Source organism: Hippoglossus hippoglossus, chromosome 5, assembly GCF_009819705.1.
Source record: "Hippoglossus hippoglossus isolate fHipHip1 chromosome 5, fHipHip1.pri, whole genome shotgun sequence".
NCBI classification, from domain to species: Eukaryota; Metazoa; Chordata; class Actinopteri; order Pleuronectiformes; family Pleuronectidae; genus Hippoglossus; species Hippoglossus hippoglossus.
The window spans coordinates 13,802,560-13,826,070 of record NC_047155.1 but is presented as its reverse complement, the minus strand read 5'-3'; the positions used below and the strand labels follow the sequence as shown (position 1 = coordinate 13,826,070).

General features: G+C 39.1%; 2 protein-coding genes across 2 annotated transcripts in view; both read left to right on the top strand.

Moving 5' to 3' along the window:
- LOC117761518 (inter-alpha-trypsin inhibitor heavy chain H3-like) overlaps positions 1-23,511 on the top strand; it is a 44,195-nt gene that overhangs the window by 2,495 nt on the left and 18,189 nt on the right. The window contains exons 6-16 of the mRNA XM_034585476.1: positions 576-704; positions 835-954; positions 1,882-2,050; positions 2,142-2,252; positions 2,449-2,630; positions 2,976-3,155; positions 3,292-3,401; positions 3,602-3,806; positions 6,100-6,109; positions 23,278-23,286; positions 23,378-23,488. Of these exons, the coding sequence (XP_034441367.1) occupies positions 576-704; positions 835-954; positions 1,882-2,050; positions 2,142-2,252; positions 2,449-2,630; positions 2,976-3,155; positions 3,292-3,401; positions 3,602-3,806; positions 6,100-6,109; positions 23,278-23,286; positions 23,378-23,488 (1,336 nt within the window). The remainder of the gene's footprint in view (positions 1-575; positions 705-834; positions 955-1,881; positions 2,051-2,141; positions 2,253-2,448; positions 2,631-2,975; positions 3,156-3,291; positions 3,402-3,601; positions 3,807-6,099; positions 6,110-23,277; positions 23,287-23,377; positions 23,489-23,511) is intronic.
- On the top strand, positions 16,030-17,158 carry LOC117761512 (serine/threonine-protein kinase WNK2-like). Its single transcript, XM_034585470.1, has 4 exons — positions 16,030-16,156; positions 16,238-16,529; positions 16,690-16,739; positions 16,834-17,158. Exons 1-4 carry the CDS (start codon positions 16,053-16,055, stop codon positions 16,943-16,945), a joined length of 558 nt encoding a protein of 185 aa, XP_034441361.1. The 5' UTR covers positions 16,030-16,052; the 3' UTR covers positions 16,946-17,158.

Below are 23,511 nucleotides of genomic sequence, written 5' to 3'. Positions count from 1 at the left end.
TAGAATAAAGAAAACAAGTATTTGTTCAATTTAGATGAAAGGATTATTTTATATTCAATTTCTGCTTATTGATCCCTTTCACCTATGTCTTACACACTGGACCTTTAACTAAATTGCAATTGTAAGGTTTAGAAGTTAAGTTAATTCACATGTTTGAGTTAACTTACCAAAAATGTGTGTTTTACATAATTCAGCGTTTTCACGTTTATTATATATATATATATTTACACATTGAAATATTTACATTTGTATCTTCAACAATAATGTGTTGAATCTGCTTCTGTGGTTCCCTCACATTAACCTCAGTCTAGTCCCCACTAGAAGTGTTGTCGTGGGGACGATGGCTGTGGAGAACTGTTAATACTGTTCAAAATACTGGCTTATTGCTAATCCTTGTGGTCCTCTCCTAGCATCATTCATGTATTTTTACACACAGTATATCTCACATTTGCATTAGTTTGCACTGTAAAAAACTGTATTTCTCACCAACTTGCCGTGCCAATAACAATGAATCTATTCAAATTTGATGATCTTTCCGATTGATGAAAACTATTATTGATTCTTCCTGTTTACAGGCGTGGGTGTATTTCTACCCCACAGAGGACCAACAGGAAACATGTGACAGCTGTGGAGAGCAGGGTATGAATGGAGATCTGGTTGTTGTGTATGATGTGAACAGAAAGGCCTCGATTGGAGACATTAAGGTACTTTGATTTTGTAATGATTAATTTATCAGCATTTAGCATTGATGGCCAAAAAAAATACTTGCTTTCTAAAATGTGTATTTTGTCTTCTGTCTTTTCTAACCTCTCAAACTTTCTTCTTACTCTCCAGAAAAGTTCGGATGGGTACTTTGTTCATCACTTCGCTCCATCTAATCTTACCCGAATATCCAAGAACGTCGTCTTCATTATTGATCAAAGTGGCTCCATGAGTGGCAGAAAAATTCAACAGGTACAGTGAGTTTGTGACAGATGAGCTGTGTCCCGTATCATCGGTCGCTTTCTTCGGAGGATGCCGTCTATGCGACCTACGACGGAGCCCAGAGAGAAAATTTAAAATAAGATCTCTTCAGGCCCGATTTGCGTCACCAGCTTGTCCCACCTTTACCACTAACGGGTAATAGCATCCTGCTGTTGCATGCGACAAAAGGTTTTAATGCCCTTTGTCTTGGCAAAATGTTTTTGAGTTGTCCGTCCATATGTCCCATTCTTGTGAACTAAATATCTCAAGAGCTCCTTCAGGGAGTTCACTTGGATTAAAGAATGAACTAATGAGATTTTGTTGGTCGAAGGTCAAAGGCCTTGGTCACTGTGAGCTAGCAAATCACATATCTTGCCTTGCGAACGCGATATCTCCGAACCGCCCTGAGCGAATACTTTCACATTTTGCACAAACATTGACTTGGTTTAACTGGATTAGCTGATTGACTTTGGTAGCCAAAGGTCAAAGGTCACAATGGCTGACTCAGAGTCTGAGAAAAGAATCTATGCAGACTGAGACTGCACTGGGTGGCCGAAGCATACAACCACAGCATCATACTTTCACATGTGCACCTTACATTTGAAGTAATTTTAAGTGTAGTCATCTGAGATTTTGGTCTTGTTGTTTGCTGGCACCATTATTTCTTTGAAATTCATTTTGTCACTGAAGCGCCATGGCTCTGGGGATAGGTTAGTCTTAGAAGGATCCACCTGTTGGAGCCTTCACTGCTCTGGGATGAAAGGACACATTTGTCAGCCGTATTTAAAGGTCAGCCATGTCGCACCACCATCTGTGTTTAAAAAGAAGCCTTCGAAGGATGCAGCTCCTGAATTGACACACATCTATGACATGATTAACTTAAATCAAAGTTAATTATGATTTTTATCTGTTTCTCAGACGAGAATAGCATTACTCCATATCTTGAGTGACCTGGCAGAAGACGACTACTTTGGTCTCATCACCTTTGACAGTGAAATCTTTCACTGGAAACGAGAACTTGTTCAGGCCAGCAAGGAAAACCTGGATGGTGCCAAGGAATTTGTACAGCGTATAAACGATAGAGGAGGTGAGGTTTTGCCAATTAATATGTTTATTTTGGGATGCAATGCATTCGACAGCAGCATGGCAGGGATAAAACATTTTCCATCTCATTTTAGCCACGGACATTAACCTGGCAGTGTTGGAAGGAGCCCGTATGCTGAATGCACATCGCAGAGAAGGTTCAGCATCGATCCTGATACTTCTCACTGACGGAGACCCAACTTCAGGTTATAATAAAACACACTTGTACAAATACTTAAAGAATGATAAAATATGTCGACATTTTGACATTAACATATTTAACAATTAAGTCTATAAAATGTATTTATGTACGCACTGTAACCTCTTACTCACCCTAGATAGTTGTTTGGTTGCACTGTTTAAGGGTACTTTTAACTTGCCACACGTCATGTGTCTTTGCAGGTGTGACAAATCTGGGAAGAATAAAGTCAAATGTAAAGGAGGCCATTGCAGGCAAATTCCCACTCTACTGTCTTGGTTTTGGTTATGATGTCAACTTTGAGTTCCTGAAGACGATGTCGCTGCAGAACGATGGTGTGGCGCGGCGGATCTATGACGACTCTGATGCTGATTTACAGCTGAGGGTATTCTCCACTGCTGAGGCTTCCTTCACATTTTGAATATATCCCGTTTACCATGTGATTTCTGACATTTTCATTGATAAGTGGATGATTGTATCAAATTCAATTGATGTACCCGTCCTGTACAAATGCACCTTGTAGGTTTCTCTACAAATAAGTTCAGTTTCAGTTTGTAGTGAAAGGTGTATATTATGCATATTTAATTTAATTTTGTTTACTTAATTTAATTTCATTGCCTATTTCATTCTGTTCAATACTTGTGTATGTTCTCTTGTCTACCTCATTCTGACCATCTGCTGCTTTCTTATCTTAGCTGAAACATATTGTGACCACATTGTGTTTCAACAGGGTTTCTATGTAGAGGTGGCCACTCCTCTGCTGACAGATGTGACAATGATATATTTGGGTGGGACAAATTTAACCCAGACTAACTTCAGCCAGTATTATGATGGTTCTGAGATCGTGGTGGCCGGTCAGATCACTGACAACAACGTTGAAACCTTTATTCCACAAGTTGTGGCCCTCTCTGTAAGCATCGCTCCACACTGCACATCTGCTGGAATCTTTGTTATCTTCGTAGTATTCACATATAATGAACTGTTAGAAAATTCATTGTTATAATTTATGATTATTCTTGTGAAAGTTCCTATTTATACCTTGATAGCGGAATAGCAAGGTGACGTTTTTGGAAACAAACATCACTGAAATAGTGTCTGACGACCTCATCCAGAGGGTTTGGGCCTACCTCACAGTCAAACAGCTTCTGGAGAAAGAGTGAGTTTGATGTCAGCCATCTTTTTGTCCTTATGTTTGTAATCAGTCATTGATTGAATGACTGCAAACCTTATATTTCTATAAAACTACTTAGATGTTGAGTCACCTAATAGTTATAAATACTGGAAAACACAACAAATTGTTGTTGAATCATTGTCAGATGATCAAATGTCAGCTTGTTTAAAACACATGTGACACAGGCTGCAGTTGTCTGGACCGGAGAAGGACAAAGTGAAGGAGGAGGCCTTGGAGCTGTCGCTGAAGTACAGCTTTGTGACCCCACTTACATCCATGGTGGTCACCAAGCCTCCAGGAGAGAGCACAGATGTGCTTCATAAACCACAGGAAGGTGGTACACACACAAACCCACAGAGGGGTTCTGGATTAGGTCTTGCAGGAGGTTCTGCAGGAGGTTCTCATAGCTTCTTGACGACAAGTGCTATCATTCCACGTAAGCAACTAACCTGAGCAAAATAAACACATTGCAAAATCGTCAGGGCACTTTGTTATACCAAGCTAGAGACATCTGCTTTATTTGGTATCAGATGGTGCAATTACAATACATGAATGCAGTTATCACATTTATTAAGAGCAACAGATTCCTGGTATTGAGTTTGTGGTTATATTGATAGATCAAATTTGTCAGTATTTATCAATATAAATACTTAAGCCTGAAAATACATTTAATGAATTAATTAACAATAATTAACAACTTGATTGTTTTACGAGCAGGAATTCTTATTGTGTTTTTAGTTTTTTTCAAACAAGGCAGTGAAATAATTTGGAGTTTTTAGAGACACAAAGTTACACAATTATGTGGCTGAGGGAAAAATAATGCAAAGAAAAAAACACTGACAAAAACACAGTTAGCAGGAAGAAAAAAGAAAAAGAAAACTAACAACTTGGTTCAACTGATCAAATTGCCTCTTTCATGTAATTCATGTTTTCTTTCTGTTTTACAGCACCCCCTCCTCCTCCTAGGTCCTCTGGAAGAGGTATGTACACACAGTATCTCCATGCACGGCTTTGACTCGACCTGACTCACCTATAGAAAAATTGGAGACACGACACAATTGATCAATACGCAGGATTGTTTACTTGATATACACTTTTCAAAATTAAACTTACTTAATCTCAATTAGAACATTTACAAACTTCTCTCCACATCATTCCCTCCTGTAAATGTCTTGCCCTTGTGGAATCTGAGCATAAACCCAAAGATCTGTTGGATGATTTTGAATCCCAGCCAGAAAGTTAAATCAAAACCAATATTGCAAAATGTTATTACCTTGCCCAGATTTCAAGTCACTTGGAAAACTTTTTGTTTTAACCGTGCAAAAAGAATTAAATATTTTGTGTTTTACTAAAAACCTTTGATTCATCAGAAGCATGATGAGGCCTTGGGAGGAGTATTTCAAAGTGACCACATCTTAACGTTATGTTTTCATCTTGTTCCTTTTTTTCATGCAGGAAATCGTTTCGTTCAAGCCGGTCGCCTCCACAATTACAGTATGTAAAAACAATGGATGCAGTTTGTACAATTGCACTGTTCACATGTAACCACCCTGTATGTGTCATTGCCTTGTGAGATTAAAAAGGAAAATAACAGAGATGGGAAGTTTCTGAACTCGGACCAAAGGTATTTTTGGAAGGATATCTGACGATGGGAGATCACTATCAGAGTTGTTCAGTTACATGGACGTTGTGGAGCAACTTTATATCTGTGACATGTGTGTGTTTCTTTATGCTTCGATCAGCATGGGCTGAGATGGACGTACTGCGTGAGTAACTGGTGCTCTGACCAATGTCATGATTTCCTCCCTTTACAACCCAAAGCGAGAGCTGTTTCTACACGATAATACAATTTCTGTACAATATAGCACTTGATAGCTCTCTGTTTTATCAATGATGTTCTGTGCTTCATCAGACTCTTCTGGATTGGTCCGTTAGCTGGTTCCCTAAGTGAAGAATTATCGCAGGTTCATGTCTCTTCTGACAAGGAGGTTGTGTTTTCATCGCTGTTTGTCAGTCTATTAGCAGGATTACATAAAAACCACTGAAGCGATTTTTAGAAACTGGTAGAGTGGGGTATGGGCGAAGGAGAAACGCATAAACTTTTGGAGCGGATTCAATTCAAAGAGGACAATCCAGGATTATTTTCCTTTTCACTTTCTGAGATAGGTGTTTTTTGGGGGGAATTTTGTGAATCTGTCAAGGAATAATGCAGGGAACTTTATGAAAAAAAGGTGTCATATAGATCACTGATATGTATCAATGATATTTGGCATCAGATGGTGCAATTACGATACATGAATTAAGTTAATGCATTTAATAAGAGCATCGGATTCCTGGTATTTTCTTTCTGTTTAACATGACTCACTGGTCCTCATATGGGCTCTGCAGCAGGTATGTACACACAGTATCTCCGTGCACGGCTTTGACTCGATTTTGTTCAGATTACTTAATCTGTCAAAAAATGTTGGGCTTATAGAGCACTAATATCTATCAACAGCTGAAATTGTAAGCAGTTAATGTCTGTGTACACGGCATATGTATTTGGCCTCAATACATTCATGCAACATGGTGATAAAGTGGCCAATCAGACTTGGCAGAGGTATTCACTCGTGGTGCCCCTCTAGTTTACATATGACGATGAAATGACTGTTGGTGCAGTGTTGAGCTGGGCCTGAAGGAAAAGCTTGGAATTTGTCCAGCCTCACCTGTCATGATGTCAATATTGTAGATGCACGGAGGTGACAAAGTTTGGCTCACACCTGATGGTCGGGGGAACTCGGAATTTCTCTTGAGTTGAAAAGGAACATTTTTTTTGAAAATAATTTTGTTTAGGGGGTTTGGGGTTAACCCTAACCCATGTATTGTTATAATGTCATCTTTCATCAATTATTGAGACCATTACTCATCTATAACACAAGAAATTACTAAAGTAAGTTGATGTGATATTCAAAGTTTTAATTCTTAAATTTGACTCTTTATTTTCCAGGTCGCAGAAGGAAAATATACCCTGATTTTGGGATGTTGCCAGCTCTCAAGGGTAAACTTTCATTTCTGTACCATTCCTCTTATATTATGGCAACACCCATGTTTAACTAACAACTAACAAAGCATACTTCCACCAAGGCTCTACAATCTTTCAGACTGAACTAAATTGAATTTACTAAACAAATAAAAAGAGTGGGGTATGGGCGAAGGAGGAACGCATAAACTTTTGGAGTGGATTCAATTCAAAGAGGACAATCCAGGATTATTTTCCTTTTCACTTTTTGAGATAGGTGTTTTTTGGGGTGAATTTTTGTGAATCTGTCAAGGAATAATGCAGGGAACTTTATGAAAAAAATGTGTCATATAGCGCACTGATATGTATCAATGATATTTGGCATCAGATGGTGCAATTACAATACATGAATTCAGTTAGGTATTTATTAAGAGCAACAGGTTCCTGGTATTGAGTTTGTGGATATATTGATCGATCAAATTTGTCAGTATTTATCAATATAAATATTTAAGCCTGAAAATACAGTTAATGAATTAATTAACAATAATTAACAACTTGATTGTTTTATGAGCAGGAATTGTTATTGTTTTTTTTTGTTTTTCGAACAAGGCAGTGAAATAATTTGGAGCTTTTAGAGACACAAAGTTACACAATTATGTGGATGAGGGAAAAAGAATGCACAGAAAAAAACACTGACAAAAACACAGTTATCAGGAAGAAAAAAGAAAAAGAAAACTAACAGCTTGGTTCAACTGATCAAATTGCCTCTTTCATGTAATAAAAATTCATGTTTTCTTTCTGTTTTACAGAAGCCGCTCTTCTTCCTCCTATGCCCCCTGTAGCAGGTATGTACACACAGTAGCTCCATGCACGGCTTTGACTCGACCTGACTCACCTATAGAAACATTAGAGGCACGACACAATTGATCAATACGCACGATTGTTTACTTGATATACATTTTTCTAAATAAAACTTACTTAATCTCAATTAGAACATTTACAAACTTCTCTCCACATCATTCCCTCCTGTAAATGTCTTGCCCTTGTGGAATCTGAGCATAAACCCAAAGATCTGTTGGATGATTTTGATCCCAGCCAGAAAGTTAAATCAAAACCAATATCGCAAAATGTTATTACCTTGCCCAGATTTCAAGTCACTTGGAAAACTTTTGGTTTTAACCGTGCAAAAAGAATTAAATATTTTGTGTTTTACTAAAAACCTTTGATTCATCAGAAGGATGATGAGGCCTTGGGAGGAGTATTTCAAAGTGACCACATCTTTACGTTATGTTTTCATCTTGTCCCTTTTTTTCATGCTGGAAATCGTTTCGTTCAATATGATCAAATCCACGATGACAGTATGTAAAAACAATGGATGCAGTTTGTACAATTGCACTGTTGACATGTAACCACCCTGTATGTGTCATTGCCTTGTGAGATTAAAAAGGAAAATAAAGGAGATGGGAAGTTTCTGCACTCGGACCAAAGGTATTTTTGGAAGGATATCTGATGATGGGAGATCACTATCAGAGTTGTTCAGTTACATGGACGTTGTGGAGCAACTTTATATCTGTGACATGTGTGTGTTTCTTTATGCTTCGATCAGCATGGGCTGAGATGGACGTACTGCGTGAGTAACTGGTGCTCTGACCAATGTCATGATTTCCTCCCTTTATGACCCAAAGCGAGAGCTGTTTATACACGATAATACAATTTCTGTACAATATAGCACTTGATAGCTCTCTGTTTTATCAATGATGTTCTGTGCTTCATCAGACTCTTCTGGATTGGTCCGTTAGCTGGTTCCCTAAATGAAGAATTATCACAGGTTCTTGTTTCCTCAGACAAGGAAGTTGTGTTTTCATCGCTGTTTGTCAGTCTATTAGCAGGATTACATAAAAACCACTGAAGCGATTTTTAGAAACTGGTAGAGTGGGGTATGGGCGAAGGAGGAACGTATAAACTTTTGGAGTGGATTCAATTCAAAGAGGACAATCCAGGATTATTTTCCTTTTTGAGATAGGTGTTTTTTGGGGTGATTTTTGTGAATCTGTCAAGGAATAATGCAGGGAACCTTGTGAAAAAAAGGTGTCATATAGCACTGTGATATGTATCAATGATATTTGGCATCAAATGGTGCAATTACAAAACATGAATTCAGTTATGCATTTATTAAGAGCAACAGATTCCTGGTATTGAGTTTGTGGATATATTGATAGATCAAATTTGTCAGTATTTATCAATATAAATATTTAAGCCTGAAAATACAGTTAATTAATTAATTAACAATAATTAACAACTTGATTGTTTTACGAGCAGGAATTGTTATTGTGTTTTTAGTTTTTTTCGAACAAGGCAGTGAAATAATTTGGAGTTTTTAGAGACACAAAGTTACACAATTATGTGGCTGAGGGAAAAAGAATGCACAGATAAAAACTGACAAAAACGCAGTTAGCAGGAAGAAAAAAGAAAAAGAAAACTAACAGCTTGGTTCAACTGATCAAATTACCTCTTTCATGTTATTAAAATTCATGTTTTCTTTCTGTTTTACAGTATCCCCTGCTGTTGCTCTTATGCCCTCTGGAGCAGGTATGTACACACAGTAGCTCCATGCACGGCTTTGACTCGACCTGACTCACCTATAGAAACATTGGAGACACGACACAATTGATCAATACGCACGATTGTTTACTTGATATACATTTTTCTAAATAAAACTTACTTAGTCTCAATTAGAACATTTACAAACTTCTGTCCAGATCATTCCCTCCTGTAAATGTCTTGCCCTTGTGGAATCTGAGCATAAACCCAAAGATCTCTTGGATGATTTTGAATCCAAGCCAGAAAGTTAAATCAAAACCAATATCGCAAAATGTTATTACCTTGCCCAGATTTCAAGTCACTTGGAAAACTTTTGGTTTTAACCGTGCAAAAAGAATTAAATATTTTGTGTTTTACTAAAAACCTTTGATTCATCAGAAGGATGATGAGGCCTTAGGAGGAGTATTTCAAAGTGATCACATCTTTACGTTATGTTTTCATCTTGTCCCTTTTTTTCATGCTGGAAATCGTTTCGTTCAATATGATCAAATCCACGATGACAGTATGTAAAAACAATGGATGCAGTTTGTACAATTGCACTGTTGACATGTAACCACCCTGTATGTGTCATTGCCTTGTGAGATTAAAAAGGAAAATAACGGAGATGGGAAGTTTCTGCACTCGGACCAAAGGTATTTTTGGAAGGATATCTGATGATGGGAGATCACTATCAGAGTTGTTCAGTTACATGGACGTTGTGGAGCAACTTTATATCTGTGACATGTGTGTGTTTCTTTATGCTTCGATCAGCATGGGCTGAGATGGACGTACTGCGTGAGTAACTGGTGCTCTGGCCAATGTCATGATTCCCTCCCTTTACGACCCAAAGCGAGAGCTGTTTATACACGATAATACAATTTCTGTACAATATAGCACTTGATAGCTCTCTGTTTTATCATTGATGTTCTGTGCTTCATCAGACTCTTCTGGATTGGTCCATTAGCTGGTTCCCTAAGTGAAGAATTATCACAGGTTCTTGTTTCCTCAGACAAGGAAGTTGTGTTTTCATCGCTGTTTGTCAGTCTATTAGCAGGATTACATAAAAACCACTGAAGCGATTTTTAGAAACTGGTAGAGTGGGGTATGGGCGAAGGAGGAACGTATAAACTTTTGGAGTGGATTCAATTCAAAGAGGACAATCCAGGATTATTTTCCTTTTTGAGATAGGTGTTTTTTGGGGTGATTTTTGTGAATCTGTCAAGGAATAATGCAGGGAACTTTGTGAAAAAAAGGTGTCATATAGCACTGTGATATGTATCAATGATATTTGGCATCAAATGGTGCAATTACAATACATGAATTCAGTTATGCATTTATTAAGAGCAACAGATTCCTGGTATTGAGTTTGTGGATATATTGATAGATCAAATTTGTCAGTATTTATCAATATAAATATTTAAGCCTGAAAATACAGTTAATTAATTAATTAACAATAATTAACAACTTGATTGTTTTACGAGCAGGAATTGTTATTGTGTTTTTAGTTTTTTTCGAACAAGGCAGTGAAATAATTTGGAGTTTTTAGAGACACAAAGTTACACAATTATGTGGCTGAGGGAAAAAGAATGCACAGATAAAAACTGACAAAAACACAGTTAGCAGGAAGAAAAAAGAAAAAGAAAACTAACAGCTTGGTTCAACTGATCAAATTACCTCTTTCATGTAATAAAAATTCATGTTTTCTTTCTGTTTTACAGAAGCCGCTCCTCTTCCTCCTATGCCCTCTGGAGCAGGTATGTACACACAGTAGCTCCATGCACGGCTTTGACTCGACCTGACTCACCTATAGAAACATTAGAGACACGACACGATTGATCAATACGCACGATTGTTTACTTGATATACATTTTTCTAAATAAAACTTACTTAGTCTCAATTAGAACATTTACAAACTTCTGTCCAGATCATTCCCTCCTGTAAATGTCTTGCCCTTGTGGAATCTGAGCATAAACCCAAAGATCTGTTGGATGATTTTGAATCCCAGCCAGAAAGTCAAATCAAAACCAATATCGCAAAATGTTATTACCTTGCCCAGATTTCAAGTCACTTGGAAAACTTTTGGTTTTAACCGTGCAAAAAGAATTAAATATTTTGTGTTTTACTAAAAACCTTTGATTCATCAGAAGGATGATGAGGCCTTGGGAAGAGTATTTCAAAGTGACCACATCTTAATGTTATGTTTTCATCTTGTCTCTTTTTTTCATGCAGGAAATCGTTTCGTTCAGTATGATCAAATCTACGATGACAGTATGTAAAAACAATGGATGCATTTTGTACAATTGCACTGTTCACATGTAACCACCCTGTATGTGTCATTGCCTTGTGAGATTAAAAAGGAAAATAACGGAGATGGGAAGTTTCTGAACTCGGACCAAAGGTATTTTTGGAAGGATATCTGATGATGGGAGATCACTATCAGAGTTGTTCAGTTACGTGGACGTTGTGGAGCAACTTTATATCTGTGACATGTGTGTGTTTCTTTATGCTTCGATCAGCATTGGCTGAGATGGACGTACTGCGTGAGTAACTGGTGCTCTGGCCAATGTCATGATTTCCTCCCTTTACGACCCAAAACGAGAGCTGTTTATACACGATAATACAATTTCTGTACAATATAGCACATGATAGCTCTTTGTTTTATCAATGATGTTCTGTGCTTCATCAGGCTCTTCTGGATTGGTCCGTTAGCTGGTTCCCTAAGTGAAGAATTATCGCAGGTTCTTGTCTCTTCTGACAAGGAGGTTGTGTTTTCATCGCTGTTTGTCAGTCTATTAGCAGGATTACATAAAAACCACTGAAGCGATTTTTAGAAACTGGTAGAGTGGGGTATGGGCGAAGGAGAAACGCATAAACCTTTGGAGCGGATTCAATTCAAAGAGGACAATCCAGGATTATTTTCCTTTTTGAGATAGGTGTTTTTTGGGGTGATTTTTGTGAATCTGTCAAGGAATAATGCAGGGAACTTTATGAAAAAAAGGTGTCATATAGCGCACTGATATGTATCAATGATATTTGGCATCAAATGGTGCAATTACAATACATGAATTCAGTTATGCATTTATTAAGAGCAACAGATTCCTGGTATTGAGTTTGTGGATATATTGATAGATCAAATTTGTCAGTATTTATCAATATAAATATTTAAGCCTGAAAATACAGTTAATTAATTAATTAACAATAATTAACAACTTGATTGTTTTACGAGCAGGAATTGTTATTGTGTTTTTAGTTTTTTTCGAACAAGGCAGTGAAATAATATGGAGTTTTTAGAGACACAAAGTTACACAATTATGTGGCTGAGGGAAAAAGAATGCACAGATAAAAACTGACAAAAACGCAGTTAGCAGGAAGAAAAAAGAAAAAGAAAACTAACAGCTTGGTTCAACTGATGAAATTACCTCTTTCATGTAATAAAAATTCATGTTTTCTTTCTGTTTTACAGTACCCCCTCCTCCTCCTCCTATGCCCTCTGGAGCAGGTATGTACACACAGTAGCTCCATGCACGGCTTTGACTCGACCTGACTCACCTATAGAAACATTAGAGGCACGACACGATTGATCAATACGCACGATTGTTTACTTGATATACATTTTTCAAAATAAAACGTACTTAATCTCAATTAGAACATTTACAAACTTCTGTCCACATCATTCCCTCCTGTAAATGTCTTGCCCTTGTGGAATCTGAGCATAAACCCAAAGATCTGTTGGATGATTTTGAATCCCAGCCAGAAAGTTAAATCAAAACCAATATCGCAAAATGTTATTACCTTGCCCAGATTTCAAGTCACTTGGAAAACTTTTGGTTTTAACCGTGCAAAAAGAATTCAATTTTTGTGTTTTACTAAAAACCTTTGATTTATCAGAAGGATGATGAGGCCTTGGGAGGAGTATTTCAAAGTGACCACATCTTAACGTTATGTTATCTTGTCCCTTTTTTTCATGCTGGAAATCGTTTATGTTAGGGTTGCCATCATTAAGGGTTGAATAACCGGTCATCGATATCCTTGTTTCACGGAGGAATAACACACGCAGCCGTCATCGTTGTTTACTTGAACCGGAAGTGATTCACTTCATTGTGCAAATAACAGGTCCATCATTAGTCAGACTAAAACAATACCCTGTAAAACTACGTCTGTCACTTTGATCTGCTGCCCAATCAGCATCACTGTATGCTACAAGTGTTAACTTTTGTTCATGACTTTTGTAACATAGCTCCTGGTTAATTGTACCTTTTAAGTACCTTAAGACATGCTTGGTAGTGATCCAGTGTTGTTCTTTGGGCTCTGATAGATACTGTGACAGTTTGCTGACTACCCAACTCAGATCTGGTCGCGTACATGTCATTAAATATATCAACCTGCCTACCACTTCGCGATATCTTGTTGAATCAACAAGTTCACCATCACAATTAATGTAATTTCCTCTTAAATTAAAATATCTTTGAAAGTTTGGTAATCTAAATGTATTTAACTGCTTTTGTGTTAATTTATTCACAGATATTGGTATGCACCATAACTACGACTCTCTAGTCAACTAAAGTAACTCTGGTTTTAAAATCTAGTTTGAGGCCATAACAGCAAATTTCTTTAAATCTTTCTTCCATTGCCATCGAAGCACAGGCATGTTTTCACCTTGTAAACGTAAATTACAAATGATCTTCACACAGAAAGCATACATGAGCACTGATCACAACCGCCTGAGAGTCGAGATGCCATAATATCTGTAGTTAAATCAGCTGTGTGTCTCTATGTGTCTGTGTGTCCCCAGCTCCTCTTTCTCACAGGTTTTTGCTGAAAGCTGAAAATCAGTCTATTCCACTGTGCTTTGACATCACTGGAAATGAACGGCTTAAACTACTTCACAGTCCCAGCAGGGGTCAGTAATGTGTCTCATTTTCCCTTACAGTAATATTAAATGAATGCCTTTTGCTTTTCATGTTTGTAGAGAGTTGTCACTCTTTTTCTGCTCAGGATCTTTTTGTCTGTTATGAAGTGGGTATCAACCAATGTGTACTCCCCACTTTTAAGTTGCGTTTGCTCTCTTTTTGTACCAGAGCTGTCTGTGAACGGTGAGCTGGACTCAGTTGCAGATGGGGGCTTCACAAAGATCGTCATCCGCGTCAAAGCTGACCTGTACATTGACATTGACGTCAATAACATCATTGTACGAGATGGACAGACACTGACACCCCACACTGGAGAGGAGCACATCACAGCTGGAAGGTAACCTTGTATTGTAATGGTCAGGAATTACATCAAGATCACATCAGGGCAACTCTACTTTGACTTTTTGGGAACATAACATCAACATAACATATAATATTATTTATTATGCTAAACTTTCACTGAATAACTATTGTTAACGTCTGTAAATTGCTCTTTATAGGTGACACTTATATGAAAGTCCCTGCAAATCCATGGTGAACCAGACAACTCACGTTTGAAATGTTTATTGCAGCAGCAGAACATAGTTTAGCGTCTAGGCTCTGAATTAATATTATGATGAGTGATGAGCAAATATCTTTAACTCCCCTGTCGGAGCCTGCAGGTGGATGCTGGGATGGTGGAGGGGCTGAATCGACTCAAATAGACCACCGAGTGAGGCTGGTCACATGATTACAGCAGCGCAGCCTGACTTGACTGCCTGAACTAGTTGGCAAACATTGCTCAATTTGTATAGTTCGATTGAAATCATCCTCAAACTCCAGTCGGCTTTGTTGCACCTGCCAGGGCAGAACAAACAACATCTTTATCATCCTTATCGGGGCATTTGGTGACCATACATTCAGTAAAACCACACATGTGCCTCTTTATCCAAGATATTCCAATTGTGAACATGAAGGGATTCACATGGTGAGCAACAATACTCAGATATACTGTGACATTATGTTCATATTAAGAGGACCAAAATGTGCCAAGAAAACATGTGCCACACCATTACACCCCCACCAACCGCCTGGATTATTGACACAAGTCCATGGATTCATGCTGTAGATGCCAACGTCTGAACCCGCAATCTGTGCTCCACAGCAGAAATTGAGATTCATCAAACCAGGCCACTGTCTTTAATGTCCACTTTTGGTCCTCTGCTGTTGTAGCCCATGCATTCGCCTCCAGGTTCGACATGTTGTATGTAAGATATCGTCTGCTCAGCACAGATGTAGAGAGTGGTGACCGGTTACTGTGTCCTCCGAAGAATGCAGCCTCTGAACTGAGACACAGCTTTTAGTGTGAGGACCTGTGGGGATGTGCAGGGCCTTAAATAAGGAACCGAAAAAAGAAAGTAATGATGATGCATGTTTTTCTAGTGTGACGGTGATTAAACGGAACAAGGAAGTCGATGTCGCTACTGGGGACATACGAATTGTCATCTTACTTCATGAGAGACACGGTGAAAAATTCCTGTGGCCGGTTTTAAGGCAGCATCCATCTGACAACAACATTGAAGGAATTTTAGGTGGGTGAAAAGGTTGTGTATCTTCTCATGGCCTGGATAGCTTCATTTCCTGTTATGATTAAATATCAGGTCATTGATATATTGAATCAATGTTTGATTATTGTCTTTTTAAGAACCAGACTAACCATTTTAGTGTCATTTCTTTATGTGTCCTCTGTGTGCAGCTCTGAAACCTGCGGTTTATGAGGAGCTGCAGCAAACTCCCTCTTCCAGGCTTAAGATCAATGAGCAGGAGGTGGATGTGGACAGGTACATGTGTGCAGCTGTTTGAGGGTGCTATAGTTGTTATTGTCTATAATATACAAAGATTTATCATGAATCTCTCTTTTGTAGATCCGGTGCTGTTGACTACAGTATTGTCTCTCGCCCTACACTGGGTTGCTGGCTTGTCTCTGCCGATGCTGCCCTGCAGAGACCCCTGGATGACTTCATCGTCGCACAGCTTTAAGTGAGAGCGACGCTGTATCTCTTGAGAAGATCATCCACCTGTTATACTCAACATAAATGAATAAATAGTGTCCCAGATCCGTTTGTCTTCAACTTCATTGATTCATATTTATTTCAAACATTTTGTCAGATGGTATCACTGTTCCATTTTGTTAAGAACAAAAGGACACATGGCGTTGTTCGTTGGCATCAAATCTACACCTTGATTACCTCCCTAAGGAGGTTATGTTTTCCCTGTGCTCCAGAAGATAATCTCTAAGAGCATTTTTTGTGAGCACAAATGCACCTTGTTGATGATCAGTATGTAATGTGGCCTGGCAGAGCCACATTCTTGACGAAACCTGAATTAGATTATAATCACTTACGCCACCTCTATAAGGTATTGGCTCCAATCCCTTTCACCCTGCCAGTCCCAGGTAAATCTGCAGCCCCAGCTTCTGCTCCAGCTTCAGCTCCTGTCGCAGCTTCAGGCTCTGCTCCAGTTCTGCAGCCTGCTGGCATCCAGACGGCAGTGTCACTGCCTGAGTGTGCCAGCCTAGCCACGACTCAGCAAAACCTCGAAACAACATTTGCATCTAGCACCCTTCAACAAGAGGCCAGTGCTGAGGTGTGAATGAAGCAAACGTTTGCACATTTTTGAGTCTGATACTAATCTGTGCAAATTTTTTAAACTGGATAAAATCAGTGACGTTTGATTATTACTCAGAAAGCATGTTAAACACAGTTGCCTTTCAAATTCACACATGTACCTGTTTTTCTGTCCACGGGATGTGCTTCAGGACAAACCAGTATCTTTACCCAGCTATGCGTATGACAGGTGTGTGTCCTCTTCAAGTGAACTTTATGTGATGAAAATGCGTCAACAACCTGAATATGTGATTAATCATTTTTAAACTTTTCTCTTTTTGTAGTCTCAACTCTGATGTGGCATCTGGTAAGGAAACGAGCGATGGCTATGACAGCTTGGCCAGTGTGGGGAAGGGCGATGGAAAACCCAGGAAACACCACCGCAAGTCTGCCTGAACACGTTCTCGCCAAGAAAAGACAAGCAAACCCAAACTAAGCATGCTCAATGTCAAGACTTGACTTCCTGGTCACTAGGGCCGGTTTGCTTTACTCTGTTCTCTCAGTCCAAGGACAGGTTTCATTCTTCATCGATGAAATGCTTCCAGCACAAGCGCTTGAAACTTGATTTGAATGAACTTGAACTTTATCTTCAGGTGAAAAAAAAACAAACAACCACCTGTGAGAGTGCCTTGAATTGCAGTTTTGCAGTTTTTTCAAATATCACAGATTGTAAGAAAATGTTCAGAAAACAAGTTAGGTTATTTAAAGACTGTAAGTTTTTCCTTGTTCACCGGAGTTAGTTTTGGTGGGATTGCTCTGCCACCTGCACCACAGCCTGCATGAATACACTGATATTCTGAATGTGCACAGGTAGATGTGGTGAGTCACGGGAGGATTTTACGGTATTGAAATCATACGACAAGGAGGGCTGAAGGACTCGGCGCACGAGTCAAAAATCATAATCATCCCATACCTCTACCAATGCAGTCTGTAGCTTTATACTGTATATCGTTGCCTTTGCGGTTTTTAAGAGATTACTGTTTGGCTGGTGGCTGTTTGATACATGCTGATGATATGAGGACGTTACAGGCACAGTCATGAAGAATGTGAACTGTCGAGAGGCCACAACTCTTTGTAAAATGAATAGGTTTTGTAAATTGTGTTGATTAGACGCTGGCCTCACACAATCACCCGGCTCATGCAGCTAATTGTATTTATCGTGGCTGGATTCATTTGAAAGATCTCCAACAAATATTGCACTATCACCGCTTCAGTTATTTCAAAAGTACAGCCTCGAAAAATAACATCTTTAATTTTGAGGTTATTGTATGATTCCCTCAGAGGAATCGTTAGTTGAATGCATCAGTGATTTGATGTATTCTGTAAAAATAAGTGGCAAAAATCGATGTAGTTTAGAAGTAGGACTGGTATAATAACTTACATAGCAAAACAGTTATTTTCATCTCTTTCATCCCCTTTAACTTTAACATAGTATTCCTACCTTATTGTTTTAGTTAAATGGGTCATTATGTTTCAGTACAGCCGGGGGTCTCACAACAGAGGCTGAGATACTCTGACTCTCAAGCATGGGTGAAGATCCAGAAACGCTGGCAACCGCATTTCCCATAATGCACCTCAGTAACATCATTGGCATCATCAGGAGTTAGTTTTAATCATTAAACAGCAGTTTGCACAGGCTTAGTTATTACTCCCTGTGGTGAGTAAACATAACTTTATGAGTTCATTTGATTGTGCCCTGATAAAATTCCTCCATGTTTGCACAAAATGACAATATTTTCAAATTAAAATGAATAATTCTCTTAAAGGCACAGTTTCTTTCAGGATGACATAGATTTTTTTCTTTTAAGCAGCTATTTTCTTTGTGCTTCACACAGTAACTCCTGTGTCTCTTCAACGCTTGCCATGAAAGGTAGTTGTACGTTTGCTTTTGCCTGCTGTATCACCAGTTTTCCCAGAGAAGCTGTACATATTTGAAGACAGTGATAATAAATTCCTTTTTGCTTGACACCATACAGTATTTGTCATGTAATTAAATATTAGCTGAGTTTCTGCTCCCCTCACCCTGTGATAAGGATTTCTTTATATTTGATTCCTGGTAGTATGCAGAACATTAGTGTGTATGTGGGGGTGGGTGGGTGTGTTTTTCCCAGAGGGGGAAGAGTTTGCCCTTAAAAAAAAAAAAAAATCTATTCCTGTTTAGGTTTAAAAGACGTTTCCAGCTTTTTCGTTTGCACTCTGGTGGGAGAGGTTATCATGGAGAGAGCTGTGGTGTACGTCACCCTCTTTGGGCTGCTGCTGGCTTTGGTTACCACTCTGCCAATCAAAGTAAGTTTACAAAACCTAGTAGACAGAGACAGAACCACACTGCCAGGAAGAAGAATCTTTCAAATATATATACATCTATAATTGCATTTGACAGACAGTTATAACATGTGTAGCTCAGCATTTGACAGTTACAACACACTGAACTCTGCCTCTGATAAACATCAGAAAGTCCAGGTTTCAGGACCTGCTGGCTCTCTACCTTCAATGTTGTTTGATATTGTGTATGTGTGTGTGTGTGTGTGTGTGTGTGTGTGTGTGTGTGTGTGTGTGTGTGTGTGTGTGTGTGTGTGTGTGTGTGTGTGTGTGTGTGTGTGTCTTACTTTTATCATGTTGTAGGGACATAAATATGTTGACATAGTCACAGTTAAGGGCTCATCTCCCTCCTGCAGACCAGAAACAGACTCCCTATACATACAAATCTTTAAATCTTAGTGTCATGGAAAATTCTTAAATCTAAAGAGCAGTGGCGGATCTAGGATTGTTCTAAATCGGGGGCATAAAGGGGCCACAATCTACAGAGAGATTTCTTGTTTACTGTTAGCTCCATAGCTTTGAACAAAGCCAAACTTTTTTTAATATAGTCTGACAATGGTTACTTTTTAAAACAAATTGTGTACTCAAAAAAAGCGTAGAAAATAAAAAAGTCTGGACAGTTATATTTATTGTACACTACAGGGGCACTTCAGGGCCCAATCAGATTCAAACTGGGGCCAGTGACCCTCTGGCCCCGCTCCTGGATCTACCCCTGTTATAAATAGGTCAGTGTGATGTAAATGTTGTGTGCGCATCTCTGAAAGCATACACACATTGCGTTGCGAAATCAAAATGAAAAATAAGGAGAATGGGGAGTTTCTGCACTCAGACCAATGAGATTTAGCTGATGCCTCCCACCGTTACCTTGTTTTTCACATTTCATCTGATCTTTGGTCAGTTAGTCAACACCCAGACATCAATGCAGCCTTGTAAAGAAAACACACACTCACATTGTGCAATGTGTCTGCCACATTTGTTCAGGAGGACTGGGACATCTACAGCTTTCACATCAACTCCACAGTGACCAGTCGTTATGCCACCACTGTCATTACAAGCCGTGTGGCCAATCGCATGGACGAGTCCAAGGAAATAGAGTTCCACGTCCGGATTCCCAAGAATGCCTTCATCAGTAAATTCAGAATGTATGTGACGCAAAAATGACCAGTGGATATTTGCAGGCATCTATCTGCACATGAGGAATTACACATTGAATAACATAAAACAAATGAAAAGTTTGGGTATGAAATGGAAATCTTCCCTGCTCTTCCTCAGGTTTATTGATGGGCAGCTGTACGATGGTGCTGTGAAAGCAAAGGAGCAAGCTCAGCAAGAATACACTGATGCTGTGTCACGTGGCCAGAGCGCTGGGATTGTCAGGTGCACAGATCAATTCACACATATACATTCGTTGAGTTTTAAAGTCTTATAGAAGTGGGTTTAATGTTGTATTTTAGACCATTGTGTGACCTTTGGGACTTTTCTTGAAAAAATTTAATTGTTGCAAAAGCTACTTTCACATCTTCCAGCCTATTAAATCCCTATATGAATCAATCTGAGAAGGAGAAGTCGCTCCTTAGTTCACATTTTCAAAAGTCATATCCACACTGAGGTTATAACCTGCGATGAAGTGTCACAAGAAACATTATTTCATTTTAAAGGGTCTAAGCTCCACAGGGAGATGGGGACCACTGCTCTAACGCTGTGATTATTGTCTGTGCTGCAGTTCTGTTGGGAGGACCCTGGAGGAATTTAAGACTTCTGTGACTGTAGCTCCTCACAAAAAGGTGACCTTTGAACTCACATACGAGGAGCTGCTGAAACGCCGGAACGGCAAGTACGAGCTGCAAATCCACGCTCGCCCCATGCAGCCTGTCAAAGACTTCAAGGTGTGTCTTTTCAGTGGTCATCTGGGAAACCAATACTGGGGCAATAACATCTTGTAGAGCCTTTAACTATTTTTATTTCATTTTTATTGTCAGGTGGATGTGTATATTCACGAGAAAGCCGGCATCAGTTTCATTAACGTTCAAGGAGGACTGAGCACCAAGGACCTGGCTAATGCCATCACCAAAACACATGCAGATAAACAGGTACAGCAGCCAGGGAAATACTGATTTGTATTTAAAGGTTCAGGGTGTAGAATTTAGTGACATCTAGTGGTGAAGTTGCATGTTGCAGCTGAATACCCCTCACCTCACCCTCCCCTTCCAAGCATGAAAGAGAACCTGTGGAAGCCTTCAGTTGTCATACAAACTCAAAAGGTGTTTAGTTTGTCCTGTTTGAACTACTGTAAAAAACATGGCGGCCTCCGTAGAGAGGACCCGCTCCAGATCTAAATATAAAGTATTTAAATATAAAGGCCACATTCTAGAATAAAGAAAACAAGTATTTGTTCAATTTAGATGAAAGGATTATTTTATATTCAATTTCTGCTTATTGATCCCTTTCACCTATGTCTTACACACTGGACCTTTAACTAAATTGCAATTGTAAGGTTTAGAAGTTAAGTTAATTCACATGTTTGAGTTAACTTACCAAAAATGTGTGTTTTACATAATTCAGCGTTTTCACGTTTATTATATATATATATATTTACACATTGAAATATTTACATTTGTATCTTCAACAATAATGTGTTGAATCTGCTTCTGTGGTTCCCTCACATTAACCTCAGTCTAGTCCCCACTAGAAGTGTTGTCGTGGGGACGATGGCTGTGGAGAACTGTTAATACTGTTCAAAATACTGGCTTATTGCTAATCCTTGTGGTCCTCTCCTAGCATCATTCATGTATTTTTACACACAGTATATCTCACATTTGCATTAGTTTGCACTGTAAAAAACTGTATTTCTCACCAACTTGCCGTGCCAATAACAATGAATCTATTCAAATTTGATGATCTTTCCGATTGATGAAAACTATTATGGATTCTCCCTGTTTACAGGCGTGGGTGTATTTCTACCCCACCGAGGACCAACAGAAAACATGTGACAGCTGTGGAGAGCAGGGTATGAATGGAGATCTGGTTGTTGTGTATGATGTGAACAGAAAGGCCTCGATTGGAGACATTAAGGTACTTTGATTTTGTAATGATTAATTTATCAGCATTTAGCATTGATGGCCAAAAAAAATACTTGCTTTCTAAAATGTGTATTTTGTCTTCTGTCTTTTCTAACCTCTCAAACTTTCTTCTTACTCTCCAGAAAAGTTCGGATGGGTACTTTGTTCATCACTTCGCTCCATCTAATCTTACCCGAATATCCAAGAACGTCGTCTTCATTATTGATCAAAGTGGCTCCATGAGTGGCAGAAAAATTCAACAGGTACAGTGAGTTTGTGACAGATGAGCTGTGTCCCGTATCATCGGTCGCTTTCTTCGGAGGATGCCGTCTATGCGACCTACGACGGAGCCCAGAGAGAAAATTTAAAATAAGATCTCTTCAGGCCTGATTTGCGTCACCAGCTTGTCCCACCTTTACCACTAACGGCTAATAACATCCTGCTGTTGCATGCGACAAAAGGTTTTAATGCCCTTTGTCTTGGCAAAATGTTTTCGAGTTGTCCGTCCATATGTCCCATTCTTGTGAACTAAATATCTCAAGAGCTCCTTCAGGGAGTTCACTTGGATTAAAGAATGAACTAATGAGATTTTGTTGGTCGAAGGTCAAAGGCCTTGGTCACTGTGAGCTAGCAAATCACATATCTTGCCTTGCGAACGCGATATCTCCGAACCGCCCTGAGCGAATACTTTCACATTTTGCACAAACATTGACTTGGTTTAACTGGATTAGCTGATTGACTTTGGTAGCCAAAGGTCAAAGGTCACAATGGCTGACTCAGAGTCTGAGAAAAGAATCTATGCAGACTGAGACTGCACTGGGTGGCTGAAGCATACAACCACAGCATCATACTTTCACATGTGCACCTTACATTTGAAGTAATTTTAAGTGTAGTCATCTGAGATTTTGGTCTTGTTGTTTGCTGGCACCATTATTTCTTTGAAATTCATTTTGTCACTGAAGCGCCATGGCTCTGGGGATAGGTTAGTCTTAGAAGGATCCACCTGTTGGAGCCTTCACTGCTCTGGGATGAAAGGACACATTTGTCAGCCGTATTTAAAGGTCAGCCATGTCGCACCACCATCTGTGTTTAAAAAGAAGCCTTCGAAGGATGCAGCTCCTGAATTGACACACATCTATGACATGATTAACTTAAATCAAAGTTAATTATGATTTTTATCTGTTTCTTAGACGAGAATAGCATTACTCCATATCTTGAGTGACCTGGCAGAAGACGACTACTTTGGTCTCATCACCTTTGACAGCGAAATCTTTCACTGGAAACGAGAACTTGTTCAGGCCAGCAAGGAAAACCTGGATGGTGCCAAGGAATTTGTACAGCGTATAAAAGATAGAGGAGGTGAGGTTTTGCCAATTAATATGTTTATTTTGGGATGCAATGCATTCGACAGCAGCATGGCAGGGATAAAACATTTTCCATCTCATTTTAGCCACGGACATTAACCTGGCAGTGTTGGAAGGAGCCCGTATGCTGAATGCACATCGCAGAGAAGGTTCAGCATCGATCCTGATACTTCTCACTGACGGAGACCCAACTTCAGGTTATAATAAAACACACTTGTAC

Coding starts and splice junctions, on each gene's coding strand:
- LOC117761512 (XM_034585470.1), top strand. CDS start 16,053: ATGGTATCACTGTTCCATTTTGTTAAGAACAAAAGGACACATGGCGTT. Junction 16,157..16,237: donor CTAAGGAGGTTATGTTTTCC/CTGTGCTCCAGA, acceptor TGTAATGTGGCC/TGGCAGAGCCACATTCTTGA. Junction 16,740..16,833: donor CCCAGCTATGCGTATGACAG/GTGTGTGTCCTC, acceptor CTCTTTTTGTAG/TCTCAACTCTGATGTGGCAT.